The 26,230-nt window shown below is 43.0% G+C and overlaps 1 protein-coding gene across 1 annotated transcript in view; it reads right to left on the bottom strand.

The window, feature by feature from the left end:
• Positions 1-2,050: 2,050 nt before the first annotated feature.
• The window catches only part of inppl1a (inositol polyphosphate phosphatase-like 1a), a gene marked incomplete at its 5' end in the record, with an annotated part of 124,885 nt that continues 100,705 nt past the window's right edge, over positions 2,051-26,230 (bottom strand). The window contains 9 exons of the mRNA XM_084308522.1: positions 2,051-3,254; positions 12,804-12,937; positions 13,116-13,884; positions 14,136-14,207; positions 18,796-18,880; positions 19,563-19,718; positions 20,301-20,477; positions 20,948-21,061; positions 23,882-23,971. Coding sequence (XP_084164648.1) covers positions 3,158-3,254; positions 12,804-12,937; positions 13,116-13,884; positions 14,136-14,207; positions 18,796-18,880; positions 19,563-19,718; positions 20,301-20,477; positions 20,948-21,061; positions 23,882-23,971 — 1,694 coding nt within the window. The 3' untranslated portion in view covers positions 2,051-3,157. The remainder of the gene's footprint in view (positions 3,255-12,803; positions 12,938-13,115; positions 13,885-14,135; positions 14,208-18,795; positions 18,881-19,562; positions 19,719-20,300; positions 20,478-20,947; positions 21,062-23,881; positions 23,972-26,230) is intronic.

Below are 26,230 nucleotides of genomic sequence, written 5' to 3'. Positions count from 1 at the left end.
AGGAAAGGGGAGAGGAGAAAAACAATCATTACACGACTAGTATAATATCTCCTATCACAGTAGACCTGATGTAGCTATGCTTGGTTATTAACCCAGGGCTCATTAGACCATGAATGGAGTATGATGACAGGGTTCTGGATGCTAGTTCAGCATGGGGTGAGTGGTTATCAAACCTCCTATGTTTCTTAGCTTCATGTATAAACAGCCCTTAGATTCCTTCATGAACAGGAACATCAGTTTGAATCTCTACTGGTTTGGTTGGTTCGATGGATAGAATGGATGTTCCTGCACCTCTGGTTGCTTTGCTCCAAATTCCCTTTATCTTAGAAAACAAAAAAACAACATTTAAAACCATAATAAAAACATGCAGACGCTGAATTAATAGCAATAATAATACAACAGACAATACTCGTCACATCTAAACAACAGTAACAGACACATTACGGTATGGATACAGTCTGTGAAATGAGAGTTTAGCTTGTTTAGCCTGAGATCCATCGGGGCTCTGCCCCCTTTCAGTCGCATCTTTACGATGTCATCGCTCCCAGCCTATCTCCCATCACAGAAGCAGGTGGGGATTCTCAGTCAGGACTCTGGGCTGACAGAGATCATATTCAACAGTCTTGTCTGTCTGTCATTCAGTCTCAGTCTTTTTCTAACTTTAACCACCAAGAGGAGAATTTACAAAACTGACCCCAGGTCAGTGCCTAAGGTCAGCTTGAGACTGATGTTTCTGCTGAGTCACTACAGGACAGTATCTTCTCATGAGCTCAGGTCCAGGACAGGGTTAAGATAAGAAGAACACTATTGTCACCGCGGGGAAATTACTTAACTGAAGTAATGAAGTCTGGCTGCTGATGGGTTGTAGAGGGTAGATGAGGTTGTAGAGGATAGAGGAGGTTGTAGAGGATAGAGGCGGTTGTAGAGGATAGAGGAGGTTGTAGAGGATAGAGGTGGTGGTAGGGGATAGAGGAGGTGGTAGAGGATAGATGAGGTTGTAGAGGGTAGATGAGGTTGTAGAGGATAGAGGAGGTTGTAGAGGATAGATGAGGTTGTAGAGGATAGAGGAGGTGGTAGAGGATAGATGAGGTTGTAGAGGATAGAGGAGGTGGTAGAGGATAGATGAGGTTGTAGAGGATAGAGGAGGTGGTAGAGGATAGAGGCGGTTGTAGAGGATAGAGGAGGTTGTAGAGGATAGAGGCGGTTGTAGAGGATAGAGGAGGTTGTAGAGGATAGAGGTTGTAGAGGATAGAGGAGGTGGTAGAGGATATAGGTGGTGATAGAGGAGGTCGTAGAGGATAGAGGAGGTTGTAGAGGCTAGAGGATAGAGGAGGGTGTAGAGGGTAGAGGTGGTGGTAGGGGATAGAGGAGGTTGTAGAGGCTAGAGGAGGTTATAGAGGCGGTTGTAGAGGTTAGAGGAGGTGGTAGAGGGTAGATGAGGTTGTAGAGGTTAGAGGAGGTGGTAGAGGGTAGATGAGGTTGTAGAGGTTAGAGGAGGTGGTAGAGGATAGAGGAGGTGGTAGAGGATAGAGGAGGTGGTAGAGGGAAGAGGAGGTTGTAGAGGATAGAGGAGGTGGTAGAGGATAGAGGAGGTGGTAGAGGATAGAGGAGGTTGTAGAGGATAGAGGAGGTGGTAGAGGATAGAGGAGGTGGTAGAGGATAGAGGAGGTGGTAGAGGATAGAGGAGGTTGTAGAGGATAGAGGTGGTTGTAGAGGATAGAGGAGGTGGTAGAGGATAGAGGAGGTTGTAGAGGATAGAGGAGGTGGTAGAGGATAGAGGAGGTTGTAGAGGATAGAGGAGGTGGTAGAGGATAGAGGAGGTTGTAGAGGATAGAGGAGGTGGTAGAGGATAGAGGAGGTGGTAGAGGTTAGAGGAGGTGGTAGAGGATAGAGGAGGTTGTAGAGGATAGAGGAGGTTGTAGAGGATAGAGGAGGTGGTAGAGGATAGAGGAGGTTGTAGAGGTTAGAGGAGGTGGTAGAGGATAGAGGAGGTGGTAGAGGATAGAGGAGGTGGTAGAGGATAGAGGAGGTGGTAGAGGATAGAGGAGGTGGTAGAGGATAGATGAGGTTGTAGAGGCTAGAGGAGGTGGTAGAGGATAGAGGAGGTGGTAGAGGGAAGAGGAGGTTGTAGAGGATAGAGGAGGTTGTAGAGGATAGAGGTGGTTGTAGAGGCTAGAGGAGGTGGTAGAGGATAGAGGAGGTGGTAGAGGATAGAGGAGGTTGTAGAGGATAGAGGAGGTTGTAGAGGATAGAGGCGGTGGTAGAGGATAGAGGAGGTGGTAGAGGATAGATGAGGTTGTAGAGGATAGAGGAGGTGGTAGAGGATAGAGGAGGTTGTAGGGGATAGAGGTGGTTGTAGAGGTTAGAGGAGGTGGTAGAGGATAGAGGTGGTTGTAGAGGATAGAGGAGGTGGTAGAGGATAGAGGAGGTTGTAGAGGATAGAGGAGGTGGTAGAGGATAGATGAGGTTGTAGAGGATAGAGGAGGTGGTAGAGGATAGAGGAGGTGGTAGAGGATAGAGGTGGTTGTAGAGGTTAGAGGAGGTGGTAGAGGATAGAGGTGGTTGTAGAGGGTAGAGGAGGTGGTAGAGGATAGAGGAGGTGGTAGAGGATAGAGGAGGTGGTAGAGAATAGAGGTGGTTGTAGAGGTTAGAGGAGGTGGTAGAGGTTGGGGATAGAGGAAGTTGTAGAGGATAGAGGAGGGTATAGAGGATAGAGGAGGTTGTAGGCTCATTCACCCTCCATTGTATGAGCTGTGAGTTATAAAGTGTTTTCTACACAAGGTGGCGGAGTTGGAACAGAACAAGCAAGTTTAAGGCTTCTGGGTGTCATGGTTTAAGGCAAAACGGTCAAATAGTGATGACAACTTGAAGCACTGAAATGATTATCATCAAATACGGTCGTCTCTATGACAACTACCATTAAGACAGCACACATACAGTACATCTGAGAGGGAAGAAAAGGACGTTGGTTCGAGAAGTAAAAAGTTAAAATAATGGAGTGCAATTTCTCTCTGAAGGCACAGTCTGGCATAAATTGGCACATCCAGCCCAGCGCCGCTCAGTTCAGTTCAGTTCAGTTCAGTTCAGTTCAGTTCCGGCTGGGCTTTGACCTGGATCAGACTGATTTGGACCAGTTTCAGACCGGTTTGTTCCCGGTTTATTTCTGCTGCTGCTGTCTCAGGCTCTCCAGCAGGATGCACTTGTGAGCGGGGTCTAGAACTCCCGCCTCCTCCAGGTCCTCCTCCGTGATGTCACTGTGTGGGGGAGGCATGTGATTGGATGAGAGATGAGAGAAGAAAATGGTTTTCTACACAACTGCTGTTGCATAAAAACCAAAGACCATCTAAGGTAAGAAGATGAGCTACTTGGATACTGCCAACAACCGCAAGAAACATTTAACAGACAAACCCTTTAACAGCCAAGTCCTTTAACACATTAATTGCCAATGACGAGTATACTCGTTATAGCCCGCTAATCGCTGGACGCCAACAACGAGTATACTCGTTATTATGATCGTTATTTCTTTTATTAGCTATTTCCATTCATAATTCATCCTGCTGTGCTGTGAAAATGTGTGGCACTCTGTCTGAGACCGCAACGGTCCGATACCGCCGCCTAACGCCTTGCGCCCCCCTGTCACCTCCCGACCTAGCTGACGCACCCCCCAATGGGTTTCTGTTAGAACAAATTGTTGCTGGTCTCCGTGCACAGATGAAGCACACCTGTGTCAGACACGCCCGATACATTATTGTTTATTATATTATTCAGGGTATCTGCAGGTTTAGCCCAGTCAGATTTAAGGCTTTTTAAGACTTTTTAATGCCACTCAGAATTAAATTTAATACCAATTTCACAATAACAAAATGGCAAAAATCATGCAACGACACCAATTAGTTTAAGTTTAGGGACACGTTGGTCCAAAGATGTTTATTAAAAAATTACTTTGAAACTTAAAAATCTTGAACTCAAAGGAGTAACTGGATTGGATGAATTTCAACAAAGGGGTGACCAAACATAAATAGCAAATATAGCTATACAAAATATACCAGGGGCCAAGCAGCAAGTGCAACAGCCACATTTCCGTCAGAACACATACTACCATAGGACTGATACCTGTAAGAACACATGATTATCACCATAGGACTGATACCTGTCAGAACACATAACTATTACCACCCTCCCCAGGGTATCAAAAAAGTCAACCAACAAACTAGATTCTTGTGCCGGATCTCCTCTCTGGTAAACAAGAATACCCTGAAGACTCTAACAGGAGCACTCATTCAAGGGTACTACGACTATGCTTGCACCTCATGGTACCAAAGCACCTCAAAGGCCCTAAAAACAAGATTACAAACATCACAAAACAAACTGGTCAGACTACTGCTTAACCTCACTCCTAAAACCCACTTTACCCCTGCCCACATTCAAAACCGCTCTTAAAGAGCACCTACGGGAGGCTGCAATTAGAAACTGGGCACCGTAAATGTCCAACGCCCCCCCCCCCCCCCCCCCCTAATGTACAGTCTCCTCCCCATCATATGTATATATTTTCTGTTAGGATCTCTGGGTAACAGTACTGTATATTTGCATATGTCACAAATGTAACAGTACAGTTACTATGAATTGAAAATGGGGGACCCTGATGTAAACAAGACGAAAGTCTCTCTGGTCTGCATCCCCTTAACAATTGTGTGTATTGATCTGTTATCTGTTAATAAAGTTTTTCATTTATTCATCCAGTCGTTTTGTTTTTGTGGTTTGGTTGAATGAATGAAAACTTTGTTTAACAGATTGCAGAATGGGTACAATACAGTACGGCTCAATACACACAATTGTTAAGATGATGCAGACCAGAGAAAGACTTTAGTCTTGTTTACATCAGGGTCCCCCATTTTCAATTCATAGTGACATTTATGACACTCAACATACATGACATTTATGGCATAGGGACATACAGGTATATAGTACTGTTACATTTGTGACATATAATATATGCAAATATACAGTACTGTTACCCATAGATCCTAACATACATATGATGGGAGGATACTGTACATTAGGAGGGGGTGGGTGGGAGGAAAAAATACATAGTGGGTGACTCATCGAACATAAACACAAACGTGTCCTTGTTTACATCCGTGAATAGATTATTTTCAAGTTAAGACCTCAGCTTCAAGTGTTGGCGTGGAGCCGCATGTTATCCAGACTTCTGTTGGTGCAGATGTTATAGTCCTACCTGAGATGGCGGGGCCGAAAAGAAATTCGAAATAGTAGTTTGCAGGCGCCGTTTTTGCAGAGGTACGCTTAGCGCTGCTCAGCATGTGCGACTCGACTGCTCTTTTTTTGTTGTTGCAGCAGGCCTCGTAATGGTCTTTGACTGGGACCAACCATGGCGCAAACAGTGGATTGTCGAGCCAGTTCTCGTTAAATTGGCACTTTCCCATATTAACGCGTGCAAATGCTAAACTAAACGTAACGTTATCGCTTCCGCTTCGCCTTGCTAACGTTAGCTAGACTCCACTGAAATTGTTCCCGGCCAACATAAGGACCCGTGTTGGTTCCGCCCCATTCCGGTCTGCGTGATGCTACAACGCGGTCAATAAAAACTCCCGACTTTATCTCCCGTTAACCGTACTTCCCCAGATTTCATAATAAAACATGACATGGCATTTTATCTTTCCTTTCTATGGCATTTTTAAGACCTCTGAAAATGGATTTAAGACATTTTAAGACAAACTAAGGCCTTAATTATTGATAAACCAATTTAAGACTTTTTAAGACTTTTTAAGGATCCGCGGACACCCTGATTATTAAAACGTACATTTTTTATTAGGGATGTCCGATATTATCGGCCGACCGATATTATCGGCCGATATCGGCAGTAAAATGTGATATCGGAAAATATCGGTATCGAAAAAAAAAAAAAAAACAATAAATTTTTTTTTATTTTTTTTAGATTTATTTAACCTTTATTTACCCAGGCAAGCAAGTAAGAACCAATTCTTATTTTATTTATTGTCAAAAGTATGCATGTTGGTTTAATTCAACAACAAGAGATATGTAATGTTAATTTTTACTTTTTTAATTATCATATTTTGCACAGATAATGTTACATTTAGAAAGCCTTTTGAATGCATCCAGTGAAATTATTAGTTACCTGAAATTATTCCGTTTTTTGGGGGGGAAACCCTGCATATATCGGTATCGGTTGATATCGGTATCGGTATCGGTATCGAAATTAAGAGATTGGACAATATCGGAATATCGGTATCGGTAAAAAAGCCAATATCGAGCATCCCTATTTTTTATTAAAACATTTCTTGAATTTCATGATTTATACAGTGAAAATCAGGCATAAAAAAATTTGTTTGGTTCCTGTTGGTTGTCAGTTAAGGCCATGAGTAGGTAGGGAATTTATTTTATTTAATTTTTTATTTGATCTCTTCCCACGGCGACTATGGATAGGGAATTACTTTATTTAATTAAAATGTTCACAACAACATGGATGCATGTACTCTGCCAGCATGTTTAATATCCATAATACTAAAGGTTTGACTAAGATTTTAATGAAATTTAATAAAAAAAAAAAAAAAAAAAAAAAAACATTAGCCTTTTCATGTCACGCACCACCTAGAGGGCGCTCAAGTCACGCACCACAAGGTGTGCGCGCACCAGAGTTTGGGAACCACTGCTCTAGTCTATACCATTAGCAGTAAAAGTGATTTCCTTGCATGAGGCTCATGCATGTACTATAAGTATAAAGCTAAGCTTTGCAAAAAAAGTATGCAGTCCTCAAGTTCAAGTAAAAAGAAATGGCCACGTTTCTGGGTGCCTGTTAAAAGGTTAACAGAACACAAGCCTCAACAGACAGACCCTTTACCACATTGAGTGCCAACAACGATAAATCTCGTTATTTAATCGTTATTGCTTTTATTAGCGATATCCATTCATTTTTCATCAATCCAGCCTCACGTTATCATTGGGACTGGCTCTGACCTCGAAAAGGGCAAATACCGCCCCTATCGTCTCCTGGATGGTATTGCACCCATTGGATTGGACTCAATGGAAATGCATGAAAAAAAAAAAAAACGGATTCCACATTTCACTTCTCAGGCATTTAACTCGAGACGATTGCATTCATTGGGGACCCTCAGAGCAGCGTGGAATATGTGTTTCGAGTACATAACGTTGGATCAATAAACGCGATCAATATTTGGAATAGCGATCAGGAATTGGAATAATCTTTTTGCAGAACATCTGATCTGAGGTAAGGAATCTATTTTACCAGTCTTGTTTTTTTCACATATTTCACAACGTGTCCCCTATGTGTGTATGTGTGTATATGACGTTAGCACTGACCAGGTCATAGATAATAGATTTTTCAGCCCGCTTCTCTAGCATGCATAAGTACACATATACTATCGATAATCTAGCATTTATTTGAAAACGATTCATAAATCAGCCGGAAAATTACAACGTGTTGTGTGTATTACACTAAAGGGCGATTCCTGCGGAATCCTTTTTTTCCCCTAGAAATTTCCAAAAACGTCTGTTTTTCAAAATGGTATAAATCGGAAATGTACAGATGAAAAAACAATCCGTTTCGTACATGTTGACTGCAAGCAAGTCATTGATAAGCGACGGGCGTATTTGACACATAGCCATAATATAGAATATAGAAATAGCTCCGCGAAAATCATGAAATATCGGAAAATCTGTCCCAAAAGGCTGGCATTCAAGCGATAAATCGTGCGCCCCTTCTGCTGGCACTCAATGTGTTAAGAGACAAACCCTTTAACAGACAAACCATTTAACACAAGCCTTAACAGACAAGTCCTTTAACACATTAATTGCCAATGATGAGTATACTCGTAGCCTGCCCATCGTTGGACGCCAACAACGAGTATACTCGTTATTATGATCGTTATTTCTTTTATTAGCTATTTCCATTCATAATTCATCCTGCTGTGCTGTAGGACTGTGTGGCACTCTGTCTGAGACCGCAACGGTCCGATACCACCACCTAACGCCTTGCGGCCGCTATTGCACTCCATTTGAAACGATGTGGTTTGTTTTCCTGGCCGAGCTGCAGCGTGCAGGCAGGGTCTAAACACTCTAACAAGACAAGCGCTTATAGGGATGGCATCGACGAGTGTCCCAGCCGCGTGTATACCTTCCGCAACGGAATTCGGTTTCCCGGTTCCTCTGATTGGCCGCAACCGCCACGTGACCCGCCCCCCTATCCAGCGTACAATACAGTACGGCTCAATACACACAATTGTTAAGGGGATGCAGACCTGAGAAAGACGTTTGTCTTGTTTACATCAGGGTCCCCCATTTTCTTTTTTGTTTAATTTCTTTATTACAGGAAAAGTAGTATGTACATTTACATTCGTCAGTATTATACATTCTCCATCTTTTCATCTTTTCCCCTTCCCCTCCTTCATACCCACCCCAGCCCCCCCACATCGAGGTTTTTGAAGACACATCTGCAAAACATCCAAACATACAGCATAGATGCTACTGGGAAAGAAAAAATTATGCACAAATATTTTGATATAAAGAAGCAAAGAAAGAACTAAAAAACACAAAAAGAAAACTCTCCAGCACGGCTGTGGAAGAACGTCATCAATGAGGTTATTTCACTCCTTTCCCCACCCCTGCCCATATTGTGTGGTAATTCTTGAGTAGTCTAACCTTCCGCAGCTGCGTCTCCCGTTCCCCTCTCCCTCCCCCAGTCACCCACCCAGCCCCCGGGGGTCTCATTCACACCCATACATACCAGGACAGGGAGGGGGGGGATTAGAAAATAGGAATAAAATAACGATAGAAAATAAGGAAGTGTAGTTAGAGGTGTAAAGCTCTATCCTTTCTAAGTCTCTTCGTTGATAGTCAGGGTATCGATGTGTTGCAGAAATGGTTGCCAGGTCACTTGGAATGTTTCAAGGGAGCCCTTTAGGGAGAATCTGATTCGCTCAAGCTTAACGCAATGTAGTATCTCATGTATCCATCTGTTGTGAGTAGGTGGGGAAGGGTGTATCCACTTAAAGAGAATAAGTCTCCTAGCGAGGAGGGTAGTAAACGCCACAACTCGTTTTGCAGCCCTAGATATTATCGTAGGGGTATTCGGGATTCCGAAAAAGGCAGTGAGTGGATCTGGGTCTAGTGCCACTCCCAGGACCCTACTCAGTGTATCGAATATTGTAGTCCAAAACTCTGTGAGTTTGGGGCACGTCCAAAACATGTGCATATAATCGTCTGGAGATTGTTTACATCTATTACACGCATCCGTTCTATCCGGGTATATCTTTGCTAACCTCGCATTGGTGTAGCGAACTCTATGCAGTATCCTACACTGCAGCAAACTGTGTCTTGCACATATAGAGGAAGTGTGTACAAGGTCTAGTATATGATCCCATTGTTCATCTGTAATGATAATTCCCAGATCCTCGTCCCATTTGGCTTTCAGGGAGTCTAAGCAAGTTGGGTTCATCCAAAATATTTTATCATATAAAATTGAGACAAGCCCTTTCCGCCCGGTACCGAGCGATAGGAGAGGGTCAGTCCTAGAGTCTGGAGGACGGCCAGGGAATTGTGGGAATTGGTTCTGAACAAAATGTCTGATATGAAAAAAAACGGAAAAGGTGGGAATTTGGGAGACCACATTTTTTCGACAATTCTGCAAACGACGAGAACACACCTCCGGAGTAGAGGTCATTAATGGTTAGCAAACCTTTGTTTGCCCAGCTTCTGAATACAGGATCAGAACAGGACGGCGAGAATAGGTGATTACGAGAGATTGGAGCTAGCCCTGACGGAGCGTGCAGGCCAAATTGTTTCCTAAACTGACTCCAGATTTTCAAAGTTTCCGTCACAATTTGGTTCTGAGCCACCTGTTTAATAGGGATCGAAATGGGTAATTGGGATGTTGCCACAGACCAGAGTGAGTACTTTGAAGAGGAGACTTCCATCCGAGCCCATTGGGGTTGGTCTTCTTCCCCCCTCCTGGTCCTCCAGTAAAGGAGTTTGTTTATATTACATGCCCAGTAGTAATAGGGTCCCCCATTTTCAATTCATATAGAACGACTACGCCGTAACAAATCATTAAAAAAATATACCGTTAACTGGAATATGTTGTGCCTTTACACATATGTTGGATTATGTAATTGGTTTGTCATGACAAACAAATAAAAAAATCGCGATTTACCCGCTGGCTACAACAACACTCAGTGACTGCATGTAGTCAGAGCCAGAGCTCAGCGATGCCACTCGCGGCAGCACATTCTCGCCGCGGGCTGAGCTCTGGTGTCCGCTGGAGCAAGCCAGAGACAGCCGGCGATGCGATATTTAATTTGTTTGTCATGACAAACCAATTACATAATCCAACATATGTGTAAAGGCACAACATATTCCAGTTAACGGTATCCAACATATGTGTAAAGGCACAACATATTCCAGTTAACGGTATCTTTTTTTAATGATTTGTTACGGCGCAATCAATACTTCCATGCATTCGGGACCTCCATGTTTTGGGGGTATTCATCAGACAAATCGGATCCGGGAATTCGGCTCCCATCAGTCGGGCAAACACTGCGGGTTTTCAGCCTCTCCCCTCTCTCCTGGAGCTTAAGGGGGAGCTTAGTACGCCTGCCTCTGAGGAGGTGGCTACAACATCAACACACAGTGACTACATGCAGTCACTGAGTGTTGTTGTAGCCAGCGGTTAAATCGCGATTTTTTTATTTGTTTGTCATGACAAACCAATTACATAATCCAACATATGTGTAAGGCACAACATATTCCAGTTAACGGTATATTTTTTTAATGATTTGTTACGGTGTAGTCGTTCTATATTAATTGAAAATGGGGGACCTTGATGTAAACAAGACAAACGTCTTTCTCAGGTCTGCATCCCCTTAACAATTGTGTGTATTGAGCCGTACTGTATTGTACCCATTCTGCAATCTGTTAAATAAAGTTTTCATTCATTCATTCAGTCAATACTTCCATGCGTATAAATTGAGGAAGCGAGCGAGTCCGCGGCCGCTCGCTCTGCCGCGGGCGGCAGCGCTGGATAGGGGGGCGGGTCACGTGGCGGTCGCGGCCAATCAGAGGAACCCGGAAACCGAATTCCGTTGCGGAAGGTATACACGCGTCCCGGCCGCGTGAATACTTTCGGCAACCAACATGCCCTTCCGCGTTGCTGTGATTGGCCAGCGATCGGCCAGCCCTCTACGCTCGTTTTCCCCCTACGCCGGTAACGCGCGCATGCGCATTTCGTACTTGTCTCCCTGTGGGGAGACGGGGGCCGCTGGTGTACAGCTGAGAGCTCCAGCATAGCTATGTCCGTGAGCTAGACGCAAGCCAGAGTAAAACACAGTTTTCAATCAATCAATCAATCAATAATAACATTAACGAGACTCTCGTTGTGTCTATTCTGCTAACGCTACCTCTCATTGCTTTAACGTTACCTAGGCTCTCGCGTCTATCTGCTAATGTTAACGTTAGCATTAGCATTAGGCTAACAAGCTGTAACGGCACCAGTCTCGCGTCTATCTGCTAACGTTAGCATTAGGTAATAACCGGTTTAAAATGGATGGTGATTACCTCACGTTGTGTCTATTCTACTAGCATTAACAATTAGTTACTAGTACAAACAATAAATAGCGAGTTATATTGATCACGCTATGTACGATAGCCATGCTAAAACGCTAGCACAACATTAGCACCTAACCTAACAACAAGCTTAACAAGTCAGCAATCTTTTTGTGAGACTAAACTCTCCGCTCTGTGGCAAATTGTGTTGATGTCGGTTTTGTTTCATCAATAAATGAGGCAGAATACACAGTGACTGTATCCTTTTTTGTTTATTGCACTTGTTCCTGCTGCAAATGAAATCCTATGCGAGACATTAAAGATGGCGGCTTTCTGTTTTTGTGGAGAGCCTCCAACGAGTGACGCGTCTCTCTTCTGACCAATCAGTGGTCTGCAGTGTTTCACGTGACTTTTCTGGTACCACAACATGCCTTTCGCGTTGCTCTGATTGGCCAGCGATCGGCCAGCCCTCTACGCTCGTTTTCCCCCTACGCCTGTAACGCGCGCATGCGCATTATCGCTGGCCAATCACAGCAACGCGGAAGGGCATGTTGGTTGCCGAAAGTATTCACGCGTCCCGGCCCCCCCGTTCATTTTCTTTGGTGGATAACGTTGGACACACGACCACGACCAGTATTTGGAATGGCGATCAGATAATTGGATTATTCTTTTTGCAGTACATCATAGACAAGGTAAGGACTATACATTATCAATCTTGCTACTAATACTACTACTACTACTGTTACTGCTGCTGCTACTACTACTGTTACTGCTGCTGCTACTACTAAAATACTGTTATTACTGTTACTACTAATACTGCTGCTACTACTAATACTGTTATTACTGTAACTACTACTACTGTTACTGCTACTACAGTTACTGCTACTACTACTGTTACTGCTGCTGCTACTACTACTACTGTTACTGCTGCTGCTACTACTACTACTGTTATTACTACTACTACTACTACTACTGTTATTACTGCTACTACTACTACCACTGTTACTACTACTACTAATACTACTACTGTTACTGCTGCTGCTACTACTGTTGTTACTACTACTACTGTTACTGCTACGAGTACTACTACTGTTATGATATGATTTGTAAAAAAACATAAACAGACATATTTATTTGACTGTGTGTATATGTGTTTGACTGTGTGTGTATGTGGTTGACTGTGTGTGTGTATGTGTGTGTGTTTGTACCTCAGGAACTCCAGGTCATCCCAGCCGTTGTGCAATAGACCTTCTTCATATCTCTCCAGACCCAGTCTCTGAAGCCACTCCCCCACCGATGACTCACCCACTGAGAGGGAGGAGCTACTGCTGCCCCACAGAGCCTGCACACACACATACACACAATTTTTGTATAATGATGTGATTCATCATTTACATAGCACAGCATCACATTGAACAGAGAGCATTCCTATCATGATCCAAAACATAGTAATAGAATCATATCACATAGAACAGACAGCATTGGCAACCCATGGACAAAAACATGAAGTGGATCCTCACCTCTTCAGGCAGGTCCTCAGCGATGCTCTCTGGGATGGGGTTCCTGGGAGGGAAGGTCCGGCAGGCGTCCAGGCCCAGGCCCAGACCCAGGCCCAGGCCCAGGCCCGGGGCTCTGAGGTGCGGGGGGGCGGAGGGAGCTCGGGGGGGTTGTCCCGGGAACTCTGTGTCACTCAGCGTCTTGGCCATCTGAAGCACAGAACATGACTGGTCGTCCAGCGCTCCGGCCCCGCCCCCGGCCCCACCCCTCCTGCTACTAAACCCCTCCCCCAGTGTGAACGGGGTTCCGGCGTTGGGAGCGGGGATCCTGACCTCGGCGAGGTCTGGGTAAAGTGGGCGTGGCTTGGGGAATGCGGAGGCGGGGTCGCTCATATCTAGCGCTCCTTTTGGGAGAGGGGGTGGGGGGAAGTCTGGAGGAGGTCGGTTTAGTGTGCTTCCTCCTGCTCCAACTCCTCCTCCTCCTCCTCCATGAGCTCCCGCTACCCCCCCTCCACCCTCGTCTTCAGAGGACCCCTCCTCGCTGATGGTGCGTACAGGGTGTCCGGCCGGCTGTCTGCGCTGGTGAGGGGCGGGCCCCGCGGGGCCGGGGGGGGGCTTGGTTCGTGCCCCGCCGGCAGAGGGAGCGGGAGGGGCGGAGGTAGATGGAGAGGGGAGGAGCTCTGACATGGCGGCTGCTGATTGGTTGGGCACACCCTCCAGGATGTAGTAGGCAGGGTTGTTGTAGCTGTTCTTACAGACCGACGGCTCGCCGTCCACGACGTCCTGCTTAGACCTGGAGAACAGAGACCGGACGGCTCACAGACCAGACAAGTGTGTTGTGTGTGTGTTATGTGTGTGTGTGTGTGTGTTATGCATGTTATATGTGTGTTACGTGTGTGTGTGTTATCTGTGTGTATGTTATGTGTGTGTGCGTGTGCTATGTGTGTGTTATGTATGTGTGTGCTATGTGTGTGTTGTGTGTGTTTGTTATGTGTGTGTGTGTGTGTGTGTGTTAGTGTCTGTGTGTGTTGTGTGTGTGTGTACCTGGTAGAGGTGTCTCCCTCCTCACTGAGTTTCCCCAGTTCTCCCCCCAGAGGCTTACGAGCCAGAGATGGCCTGAACACACCAGAAAATATAGAGGGGTTACTAACTGTCCTATAGAGTTATAGAGGTTACTAACTGTCCTACAGAGTTATAGAGAGGTTACTAACTGTCCTACAGAGTTATAGAGAGGTTACTAACTGTCCTACAGTCATAGAGAGGTTACTAACTGTCCTATAGAGTTATAGAGGTTACTAACTGTCCTATAGAGTTATAGAGGTTACTAACTGTCCTATAGAGTTATAGAGGTTACTAACTGTCCTACAGAGTCATAGAGAGGTTACTAACTGTCCTATAGAGTTATAGAGAGGTTACTAACTGTCCTATAGAGTTATAGAGGTTACTAACTGTCCTATAGAGTTATAGAGAGGGTACTAACTGTCCTACAGAGTTATAGAGAGGTTACTAACTGTCCTACAGAGTCATAGAGAGGTTACTAACTGTCCTACAGAGTCATAGAGAGGTTACTAACTGTCCTATAGAGTTATAGAGAGGTTACTAACTGTCCTATAGAGTTATAGAGGTTACTAACTGTCCTATAGAGTTATAGAGGTTACTAACTGTCCTACAGAGTTATAGAGGTTACCAACTGTCCTACAGAGTCATAGAGAGGTTACTAACTGTCCTATAGAGTTATAGAGAGGTTACTAACTGTCCTATAGAGTTATAGAGGTTACTAACTGTCCTATAGAGTTATAGAGAGGGTACTAACTGTCCTACAGAGTTATAGAGAGGTTACTAACTGTCCTATAGAGTTATAGAGGTTACTAACTGTCCTATAGTTATAGAGAGGGTACTAACTGTCCTACAGAGTTATAGAGAGGTTACTAACTGTCCTATAGAGTTATAGAGGTTACTAACTGTCCTACAGAGTTATAGAGGTTACTAACTGTCCTATAGAGTTATAGAGGTTACTAACTGTCCTACAGAGTTATAGAGAGGTTACTAACGTCCCTACAGAGTTATAGAGGTTACTAACTGTCCTACAGAGTTATAGAGAGGTTACTAACTGTCCTACAGAGTTATAGAGGTTACTAACTGTCCTACAGAGTTATAGAGGTTACTAACTGTCCTACAGAGTTATAGAGGTTACCAACTGTGCTACAGAGTTATAGAGGTTACTAACTGTCCTATAGAGTTATAGAGGTTACTAACTGTCCTATAGAGTTATAGAGGTTACTAACTGTCCTACAGAGTTATATAGGTTACTAACTGTCCTACAGAGTTATAGATGTTACCAACTGTCCTACAGAGTTATAGAGGTTACTAACTGTCCTACAGAGTTATAGAGGTTACTAACTGTCCTACAGAGTTATAGAGGTTACTAACTGTCCTACAGAGTTATAGAGGTTACTAACTGTCCTATAGTTATAGAGAGGTTACTAACTGTCCTACAGAGTTATAGAGGTTACTAACTGTCCTATAGAGTTATAGAGGTTACTAACTGTCCTACAGAGTTATAGAGGTTACTAACTGTCCTATAGTTATAGAGAGGTTACTAACTGTCCTACAGAGTTATAGAGGCTACTAACTGTCCTACAGATTTATAGAGGTTACTAACTGTCCTACAGAGTTATAGAGGTTACTAACTGTCCTATAGTTATAGAGAGGTTACTAACGGTCCTACAGAGTTATAGAGAGGTTACTAACTGTCCTATAGAGTTATAGAGAGGTTACTAACTGTCCTACAGAGTTATAGGTTACTAACTATCCTATAGAGTTATAGAGGTTACTAACTGTCCTATAGAGTTATAGAGAGGTTACTAACTGTCCTACAGAGTTATAGAGGTTACTAACTGTCCTATAGAGTTATAGAGGTTACTAACTGTCCTATAGAGTTATAGAGAGGTTACTAACTGTCCTACAGAGATATAGAGGTTACTAACTGTCCTATAGAGTTATAGAGAGGTTACTAACTGTCCTACAGAGTTATAGAGGTTACTAACTGTCCTACAGAGTTATAGAGAGGTTACTAACTGTCCTACAGAGTTATAGAGGTTACTAACTGTCCTATAGAGTTATAGAGGTTACTAACTGTCCTATAGAGTTATAGAGAGGTTACTAACTGTCCTACAGAGTTATAGAGGTTACTAACTGTCCTACAGAGTTATAGGTTACTAACTGTCCTACAGAGTTAGAGAGGTTACTAACTGTCCTACAGAGTTATATAGGTTACTAACTGTCCTACAGAGTTATAGAGGTTACTAACTGTCCTATAGAGTTATAGAGGTTACTAACTGTCCTACAGAGTTATATAGGTTACTAACTGTCCTACAGAGTTATAGAGGTTACTAACTGTCCTACAGAGTTGTAGAGAGGTTACTAACTGTCCTACAGAGTTATAGAGGTTACTAACTGTCCTACAGAGTTATAGAGGTTACTAACTGTCCTACAGAGTTATAGAGAGGTTACTAACTGTCCTACATAGTTATAGAGAGGTTACTAACTGTCCTACAGAGTTATAGAGAGGTTACTAACTGTCCTACAGAGTTATAGAGGTTACTAACTGTCCTACAGAGTTATAGAGGTTACTAACTGTCCTACAGAGTTATAGAGAGGTTACTAACTGTCCTACAGAGTTATAGAGGTTACTAACTGTCCTACAGAGTTATAGAGAGGTTACTAACTGTCCTACAGAGTTATAGAGGTTACTAACTGTCCTACAGAGTTATAGAGGTTACTAACGGTCCTACAGAGTTATAGAGAGGTTACTAACTGTCCTACAGAGTTATAGAGAGGTTACTAACTGTCCTACAGAGTTATAGAGGTTACTAACTGTCCTACAGAGTTATAGAGGTTACTAACTGTCCTACAGAGTTATAGAGGTTACTAACTGTCCTACAGAGTTATAGAGGTTACTAACGGTCCTACAGAGTTATAGAGGTTACTAACTGTCCTACAGAGTTATAGAGAGGTTACTAACTGTCCTACAGAGATAGAGGTTACTAACTGTCCTACAGAGTTAGAGAGGTTACTAACGGTCCTACAGAGTTATAGAGAGGTTACTAACTGTCCTATAGAGTTATAGAGAGGTTACTAACTGCCCTACAGAGTTATAGAGGTTACTAACTGTCCTACAGAGTTATAGAGGTTACTAACTGTCCTACAGAGTTATAGAGGTTACTAACTGTCCTACAGAGTTATAGAGGTTACTAACGGTCCTACAGAGTTATAGAGAGGTTACTAACTGTCCTACAGAGTTATAGAGGTTACTAACTGTCCTACAGAGTTATAGAGAGGTTACTAACTGTCCTACAGAGATATAGAGGTTACTAACTGTCCTACAGAGTTATAGAGGTTACTAACGGTCCTACAGAGTTATAGAGAGGTTACTAACTGTCCTATAGAGTTATAGAGAGGTTACTAAACTGTCCTACAGAGTTATAGAGAGCTTACTAACTGTCCTACAGAGTTAGAGGTATTAACGGTCCTACAGAGTTATAGAGGGGTTACTGTCGAAGAATTTAGCTGGAGCCAAGGATACACCTCAGTCAAAATATAGACTTAGTTAACACAGATTTATTTAACTCAAACAGAGTATCGAAATACAAGTAGTAATCAGGAGTTATGCTGGATGACTCCATGAAGATACTGGCCTCGTATCCTCAGAGTGCTCCAGGATCATGTTAATGTAGACCTTTATACCAGGATATAAAGGGTGTGGCCAGGTGAGAGATAGGAAGGAGATAGGGGATTTGGGGTTGGGGAGGGGTTGGAGGAGTGAAGGAGGGAGGAGGGGTGAGCTAGGAGGGGGGATGGTTTAGGACTCAGTGGTTCCCAAACTTTTTACAGTCCCGTACCCCCTCAGACATTCAACCTTCCGCTGAGTACCCCCTCTAGCACTAGGGACAGCACGCTCTCACATTTTCTTTACCATGTTTGTTAGCCTGCTACACTGCTGTATATATATAAATAAAGATGCATAATTATATAACAGAGTGAGTTATCAATACATTTGCTCTTTATTTAGCCTTGTAAAAGTCCTCTCACATATCAAGTTATTTGCACATCAGCTCACACAATTTGTGATTGACTCACCAGATCAATGAGAAGGGTGTGCTTGAGAGTGGGCTATTCAATACCTTGGACTGTTTGGAAATGTAAAGGCCGTTTCACACGGGGAGTGGTAATTCATTTTCAATGAGAGGCCAGCGAATATTTAGGAGGCGAGGACAATCTGAGGGGCGGAGCGGGCAAGCGGGCGCGGTCTGGTGAAATTGTCGCTCTGTTTTTGTGTAGGCTATTCACATGAGACGCGGTGCATTCCTATTGATCAGAGCAAGAATGCATGTGGATTGTTACTCCCCGTGTGAAACGGCCTTAAATCAGATTTTTATCAGATTTCTTTGGCGTACCCCCCAATGTCATTGTGCGTACCCCAGTTTGGGGAATAGCTGGTTTAGGTGTTGGAGGTGAGTTTGGGAGGGCTGGAGAGGGGTGAAGGGGGGAGGAGGTGAGAGACAAAGGGTGGTGACTGATTGATCAGGGGAGACAAATGGATTGACTGGAAGACAGGACATTTGGGTATTGGGGATTAATCGAGGGAGTCTGGGGTGGTGGAATGTTTGGGGGGGGGGGGACCATATAATTCCACATTACTAACTTGACGTAATCGTGTCCCACTCTGGGAGGCAACGTGGTCTTCCCTTTAGGTCCTCCCGTCTCATCCTTGTCAACACTGATCCACTCTGGAACATGACAACACAGAAGTCAAAATTATGAGTAAACCAGAAGGTTGATGATTCAAATCCTGAGAAGTAAAGGTGCCCTTGAGCAATGCTCTAAACCCTCAACAGCTCCAGTGTTCCTGCTCAGTGGTCAACAGTCAGACTGTGGTTGTACTGGGCAGCTCCTAGTGGTCAACAGTCAGACTGTGGTTGTACTGGGCGGCTCCTAGTGGTCAACAGTCAGACTGTGGTTGTACTGGGCGGCTCCTAGTGGTCAACAGTGTCAGACTGTGGTTGTACAGGGCAGCTCCTAGTGGTCAACGGTGTCAGACTGTGGTTGTACTGGGCAGCTCCTAGTGGTTAACAGTCAGACTGTGGTTGTACTTGGCAGCTCCTAGTGGTCAACAGTCAGACTGTGGTTGTACTGGGCAGTTCCTAGTGGTCAACAGTCAGACTGTGGTTGTACTTGGCAGCTCCTAGTGGTCAACAGTCAGACTGTGGTTGTACTGGGCAGCTCCTAGTGGTCAACGGTCTCAGACTGTGGTTGTACTGGGCAGCTCCTAGTGGTCAACGGTGTCAGACTGTGGTTGTACTGGGCGGCTCCTTGTGGTCAACAATGTCAGACTGTGGTTGTACTGGGCGGCTCCTAGTGGTCAACAGTGTCAGACTGTGGTTGTACAGGGCAGCTCCTAGTGGTTCCTACCATAGAGTCTCTCTCTGGTGCCCATCCTCTCAGACGGGACTCTGACCCTCATGGAGCCTCTGATGTTACCAGTCTCTTCTCCGCGATGAGACAGGTAGGTGTGGAACTGCTGTGCCGTGCTGCCAATCATAGACTTCAGAGCCAAGACACACTCACCTGTTACACACAAGCAGACAGACAGACAGACAGTAGTGAGAGACAGACAGACAGACAGTAGTGAGAGACAGACAGACAGACACAGTAGTGAGAGACAGACAGACAGACAGGCATGCAGACAGATAGACAATCAGACAGACAGACATAGAAGATACACATATAGAAAGAAATACACAAAATACAAATACACACAAATAAACACATGAACACACACACACACACACAAATAAATACATGAACACACAAATAAACACATGAACACACACAAACAAAAAATAATAAACAGTCAAAATGGCACAGTCTTGAAAGGATAAACACACTGAAAGAAACATTGTATAAACTGTGACACTATTTAACAACTGATCCACATCCTCTCTCTCTCTCACTCACACACACACACACACACACACACACACACACACACACACACACACACACACACACACACACACACACACACACACACACACACACACACACACACACACACACACACACACACACACACACACACACACACACACACACACACACACACACACACACACACACACACACACACACACACACACACACAGGTACCGTAGGACTCGTATCCGTCCAGTGACTTGACGGTCAGCAGGAGATGCTGGTCTTGAAGATACTCAATTTCAGAGAGGAGGGGCTTAAGAGTAGTCAGCTGCTTATTGGACCAGCCCACACGCAGGAAGTTGATGTTGTCACTGCTCTGGCTGTCATTCTCATAACTCTTCTTAAACTCTGAGAGAGAGAGAGAGAGAGAGAGAGAGAGAGAGAGAGAGAGAACAGGAGGGTGGAGAGAAAGAAAGAAAGATTATGTAAGCTTTAAAGAAAAGTCCAAAACATCATCATAGATGTGTGTGAGAGAGGGAGTGTACTAGCATGTGTGTGAGTGTGTGTGAGCGAGTGTGCGTGAGTGTGAGAGTGTGTGTGTGTGTGTGTGTGAGTGAGTGAGCGTGTGTGAGTGGGTGAGTGTGCTTGCGTGTGTGTGAGTAAATGTGTGAGTGTGTGTGAGTGTGCGTGCGTGAGTGTGTGTGTGTGGTTGAGTGAGCGCGAGTGAGTGAGTGTGCTTGCATGTGTGTGTGTGTGTGTGTGTGTGTGTGTGTGTGAGTGTGTGTGTGAGTGTGTGTGTGTGAGTGTGAGTGTGTGTGTGAGTGTGTGTGAGCGTGCATGAGTGAGTGAGTGAGTGTGCTTGCGTGTGTGTGTCTCACCCTCCAGGCAGGTGGAGTAGAACTCAATGAAGAACTTGGTTCTGCTGGCTGTTTTCACAATGGCCTCGATGCTCTCAAACTCTATGTAGGCCTGTTCTGAAGACTTAGCCAGACCTGGACACAACATGCAGAGCTTTATTTAAAAAAAAAAAAACTCCACTCAAAAACATGTTTTCATCGTAAACTCCACTTGGAGGCATGACTATACACATTGTTATCCGTGCAGAACTGGTCACTAGAGCGTCTTTTTCACAGTCTTCCTCTGGAGAGAGCTTAATCTCTGTACTTCCGCAAATTCTGATTTGCATGTGTGATGTCACTAATAGGTCGAACCTATCATGGTACAACTTGTGGTAACCCTGACGCGTGTATATTTCCGCGTTCGGTTTGCGCGATCTGATTGGCCACTGACTCTACGCCCAAACAGCGTGTTACGCTAGTTCTTCTAACAGCCTGCAGCCAGCATTATCCAATTCATATCAATCGAAATAACGTGGTATTGTTTTCATCTCTCTATATTAACGTGATTCCATCAACACAACATAAATGTTCAAAACACGACAAGACAGTTTGCATCACTTCCCACGGTCCTCGGCACTTATTCTACTGGTAGTGCGGTAGTTGTTGCCACGGCCCTTAATTGATTTTCGGGGGCTTTTTTTATTTTTATTTCGGGGGCACAGAATTTTTATGATGAAAATTAACATAAAGATTATAAAACATTGTTGACACTTTTTTTTACAGTCTTCGTCCCTATGTTTGATAACGTAATGTTAATGTCTCCATATATAGGGCTCTACGCTAACCTTTTTCCCAAGGAGCACATGTGCTCCTAAATAAAATGTTAATAAATAAAATCTAAATAAAAATGTAGGAGCACAGTGAAAATTGTTCAAGTAACACAGAGTTTATTAACAAACTATTTATCACATGCATATTATACTGTGCGTGTGCACACTATGAATTGAAAATGGGGGATCCTGATGTAAACAAGACGAAAGTCTTTCTCTGGTCTGCATCCCCTTAACAATTGTGTGTATTGAGCCGTACTGTATTGTACCCATTCTGCAATCTGTTAAATAAAGTTTTCATTAATTCATTCATTCAAGGGCTAAACATCTGTGCAAATAGCACATACCACCAAAATGACAAATTGGCCCATGCCTACTAGACGCAAAGGATATCGGTTGTCAAGCTGCTTTTGTATGTTGTAGTGTTGTTATGATACCAACATTTTGACTTTGATACAGATAGGAAAGGCAATGGAATATATTATTAGATGACAGAACATTGAAAATTCTTTATACAATTATTTAATTCATTATAATTGAAACGCTATTGAATAGTTAATTAATAGTTAATACAATTATTCTGTTACAGCTACAACTGAGCTATAATTTATACTATAGCTACTGTCCATCAATGTCTTCCTTTTGAATTAAATAGGTTCAGGAGAGAGAGATGTAGAGAGGGAGAGGGAGAGAGAGAGAGAGCGAGACACACACACACAGATAGTAGAGCCATATGAAATCCATTTTTATTATTTTCCAAATTCCATTTTATTTCCCCCCAAATTCCATTTTTCCATTTTAATATTTCAGAATTCTGTATTTTGCCTTTTACGCCCATTTTACTATCAGAAATAGTGTCTAATAAGTGGGAATGAATAAATGTCCACAATTTAATAAGATATAACAGTCCATTTAATGTTTTTAAGTGCTGCAACTCAGAAATACAGTTACATTTTACACAATATTTTTCAAATAATAGTGACAATAAAAATACACATTTCAAGTGATCACAATGTCAGTAGCCTAGCTATATATATTCTATTGTGATGGAATATAGTAATTCTTATGCATTATGCATTATTTCATTTATAAATGACAGTGTAGGCCTACTGACAATAATTTGCAAATACTGTAGATGGGTGCACCAGATTTAGCAAGAAGCTATAATTTCCATCCATAGTCCTATGTACTGTAACGCTATTTAAATCACAATAGTGTCAGTGATTAGCCCCGCCCTCTAGCTGTATCTATTGTGATCACCAGAGATCATCGTTAGAGAGCTGGTATGTTTTGGGAAGCACGGTCCTTGTTCCTGACATGGCTTTTGAAGTGATCTTCGCACGCGTTTTTGTGGGTCCAGTCCACGGGTTATGTTGACAGACAGAATTTGCAAAACACCTTATCGACTGACGCATAAAAGTCATTAGGATACTGCGCTGCTCTGAATTTAGGGCTTAGTGGGGAATTTCTTTCTGAATTCTCATCCAAGCGACAATAACAATAACAATAACAATATCGCAGTAGTCAACATCATCAACAGTAATCGGTCCCCTTCATCCGCCGTCTAACCTGGCTATCCCTCACTCAACAATTTATCCTCCTCGCAGCCCACATCCAACTCATTCCAACTCCATCTCTAATGAATTTCAGAAAGTCTTCACCTTGGCTCCCCAAGCAGACCGGAACCCGACTCCAGAACAGTTCTCTCCTCACTTTCCTTTCCTTCCCTAATCCAACCCCCACTGAGCACATCTTCCCAGGAGGGCATGGCTCCATGTGCATCCTCCCCAAGCTGCATGTACTAGGCCCTAATAAACAATCCCTTAAAATCAATTACAAATCGATTTCTATGGAATCTGTTGAACTTATATTTTGTGACTCTGTCGTCATTGGTGTGGGCTGAACTTGTGAAAGCTGAGTAGGTCTTGACATGTCTTGAAACAGTAGAAGCTGCTGACTTGGAAAGGAATTAGTGCAAAATCTTACAAAGCTTTCACAAATTGTTAACCAATATAGATAATTTAAGAGAAAAAGAGAGAGTGAGAGAGAAAAATAGAATAGAATATAAATACATTTCATCATTTATCCCGAGGGAAATTCGGTGAAGAGAAAGAAACCTATAGTATAGTGGAGGTCTCTCTACCTTTCTTGGAGACGAACTGTGACGTGACCCCGACCTCAAACGTAGCGAAGACAGGAGAGTGATCACTGGTCACAATGTCATCAGTACAACCTGACACACACACACACACACACACACACCACACACACACACACACACACACACACACACACACACACACACACACACACACACACACACACACACACACACACACACACACACACACACACACACACACACACACACACACACACACACACACACACACACACACACACACACACACACTTAATTAAGACTGGATGCTTCTCAACATATAGCTACTGTACATGTATAGTAAATCAAAATATAGCTACATGTATAGTTAATAAACATGTATAGTTCATCAACATATAGCTAGCTACATGTATACCGTAATTCCTCTAATAGTAACCGGTATTCAATTAAAAACCGGGTCTCTATTAACACTTTGGGTGCCGGAAAACGCTTTCCAGCGTCATTCCCGGCCATGCTCAAGTTGCCGAAGGACGCTTTACAGCGTCTTTAATATCAATATTTCAAAAATCTGTGATCGGATTCATATTTCCCCTCCGCCGGCCTGAGATCCACCAGGAGGACCCACTGAGCTCTCTGGCGGTTCAGGAGCGCCATCTGGTGGCCGATCGGCGCAATCGCCAAACAGGAAGTGCTGTGGAGGTTGTGCTGGTCGGCCATATTACTTCCGCACTCGGCACCGCACTCGGCACTCGGTTTGGCTCCCGGCACTCTGGCTCGTCACAATATATAGCGATCCATTGCCAATAACTCGATAAACAACATGATTTGGACGTATATACCATTATACAACCTGGAAATGGACCGGGTAAATCAACATCCCATAATGGTAAAATTTCTACTCTACGCTGATCGCCCAACGGCGCGAGGAGATTGGGGTGAGTTTTAGCGTGTAAAATTACCGTCTTCGATACTAACTGCTATGATCAACATTTGACCCACATTAGATGATTGGTATAATAATATAATTATAAACGCCCCCTAGCCCATCCGGTCAACATCAGATGACGTGTAGTAACTTCTAGAAGTACGTCTAGTTGGAATTTTTTATATCGCACCGATTGCCATAAAACTGTATTGCATCATCAATATAATGCATTTGGGGCTATATATCACGTTCTGGAGAAAGCTGCAGAAAGAGATGAAAACATACTTATACATTAGACCAGGGGTTCCCAAACTTTTCAGGCCAGGGCCCAGAAAATAAGGCGTCAGAGAGCCGCGGCCCAATGCACATCGTCGGGCTTTTTTTTTTTTGCCAGGCGACCGATTTTTTAAGCCAAATATCACTTCAATCCTATTAAGTTAGTTCAAGTTAGTTATTCATTTATATGTGCTATTTATGAGAGGGCTAACTTGTTGCAAAATAATAATGATAATAATAATAGCCTCATTAAAATACTATTGTTGCTTCGGTTGTTTTCAGCGTTTTATGTGCATAATCTGTTATTTAGTTTGAAATGTTCGTTGAAATAAGTAGATTTTTCGTTTTTGTTTATTTATTAAGTTAATATAAAACCATATAGTCACATTTTAGAATACAATAGAATAGAATTTTAGAATACAACTAGAAACACTGTCCTGGCCTGCTTCTAAGTTCAGTGGCCTGACAAAAAAAATTATAATAAAAAAATAAAAAATAAAAAATAAAATAATTTTTATTTTATTTTTTTAAATCATCTCGCGGCCCACCCGTGGCTGCTCGCGGCTCACCTTTGGGTCGCGACCCCGACTTTGGGAACCACTGCATTAGACCATACTTTAGTATGAATATGTGAATGAAAAAGTTTAACGTTGCTACACAATGAACAATACATATAGGACTTTGAATGGGCCCTAATAATGGCAATGTAGCAATAGAATTTAAAAAGTTATAGCCATGCAAAGAAGGGGTACTTCTCCATAGACAAATAGAGCTGGCAATCTATGGTATATCATGAATTTAACCCATGGCACCCAAAGTGTTAATGACCGGGTGCGCTGTTGAGCTAAGCAATTATAAGCCGGCCTCCTAATACAAGCCGGGTTTCATGTATATGCTGGCATGGCTGTGCAGTAAATACCATATAATGGTATGGTGTTAATGTTTACCAAGAGAGTAAGCCTACCTCAGAATTGTATAAAACGAAGTTATTATTATTATTATTATTATTATTATTATTATTATTATTATTATTATTATTATTATTATTATTATTATTATTATTATTATTATTATTATTATTATACCAGTTACAGTATTGTGATTGCACTATTTTACTTTATTTAACTTTTTTTGACCACCTGTAATTGCACTGTTTACTACCGTATTTC

The sequence above is a fragment of the Notolepis coatsorum genome (genome assembly GCF_963971535.1).
Source record: "Notolepis coatsorum genome assembly, chromosome: 1".
NCBI lineage: Eukaryota > Metazoa > Chordata > Actinopteri > Aulopiformes > Paralepididae > Notolepis > Notolepis coatsorum.
Note: the sequence above shows the minus strand (reverse complement) of the source record. Positions and strands in the feature narration are given on the sequence as shown.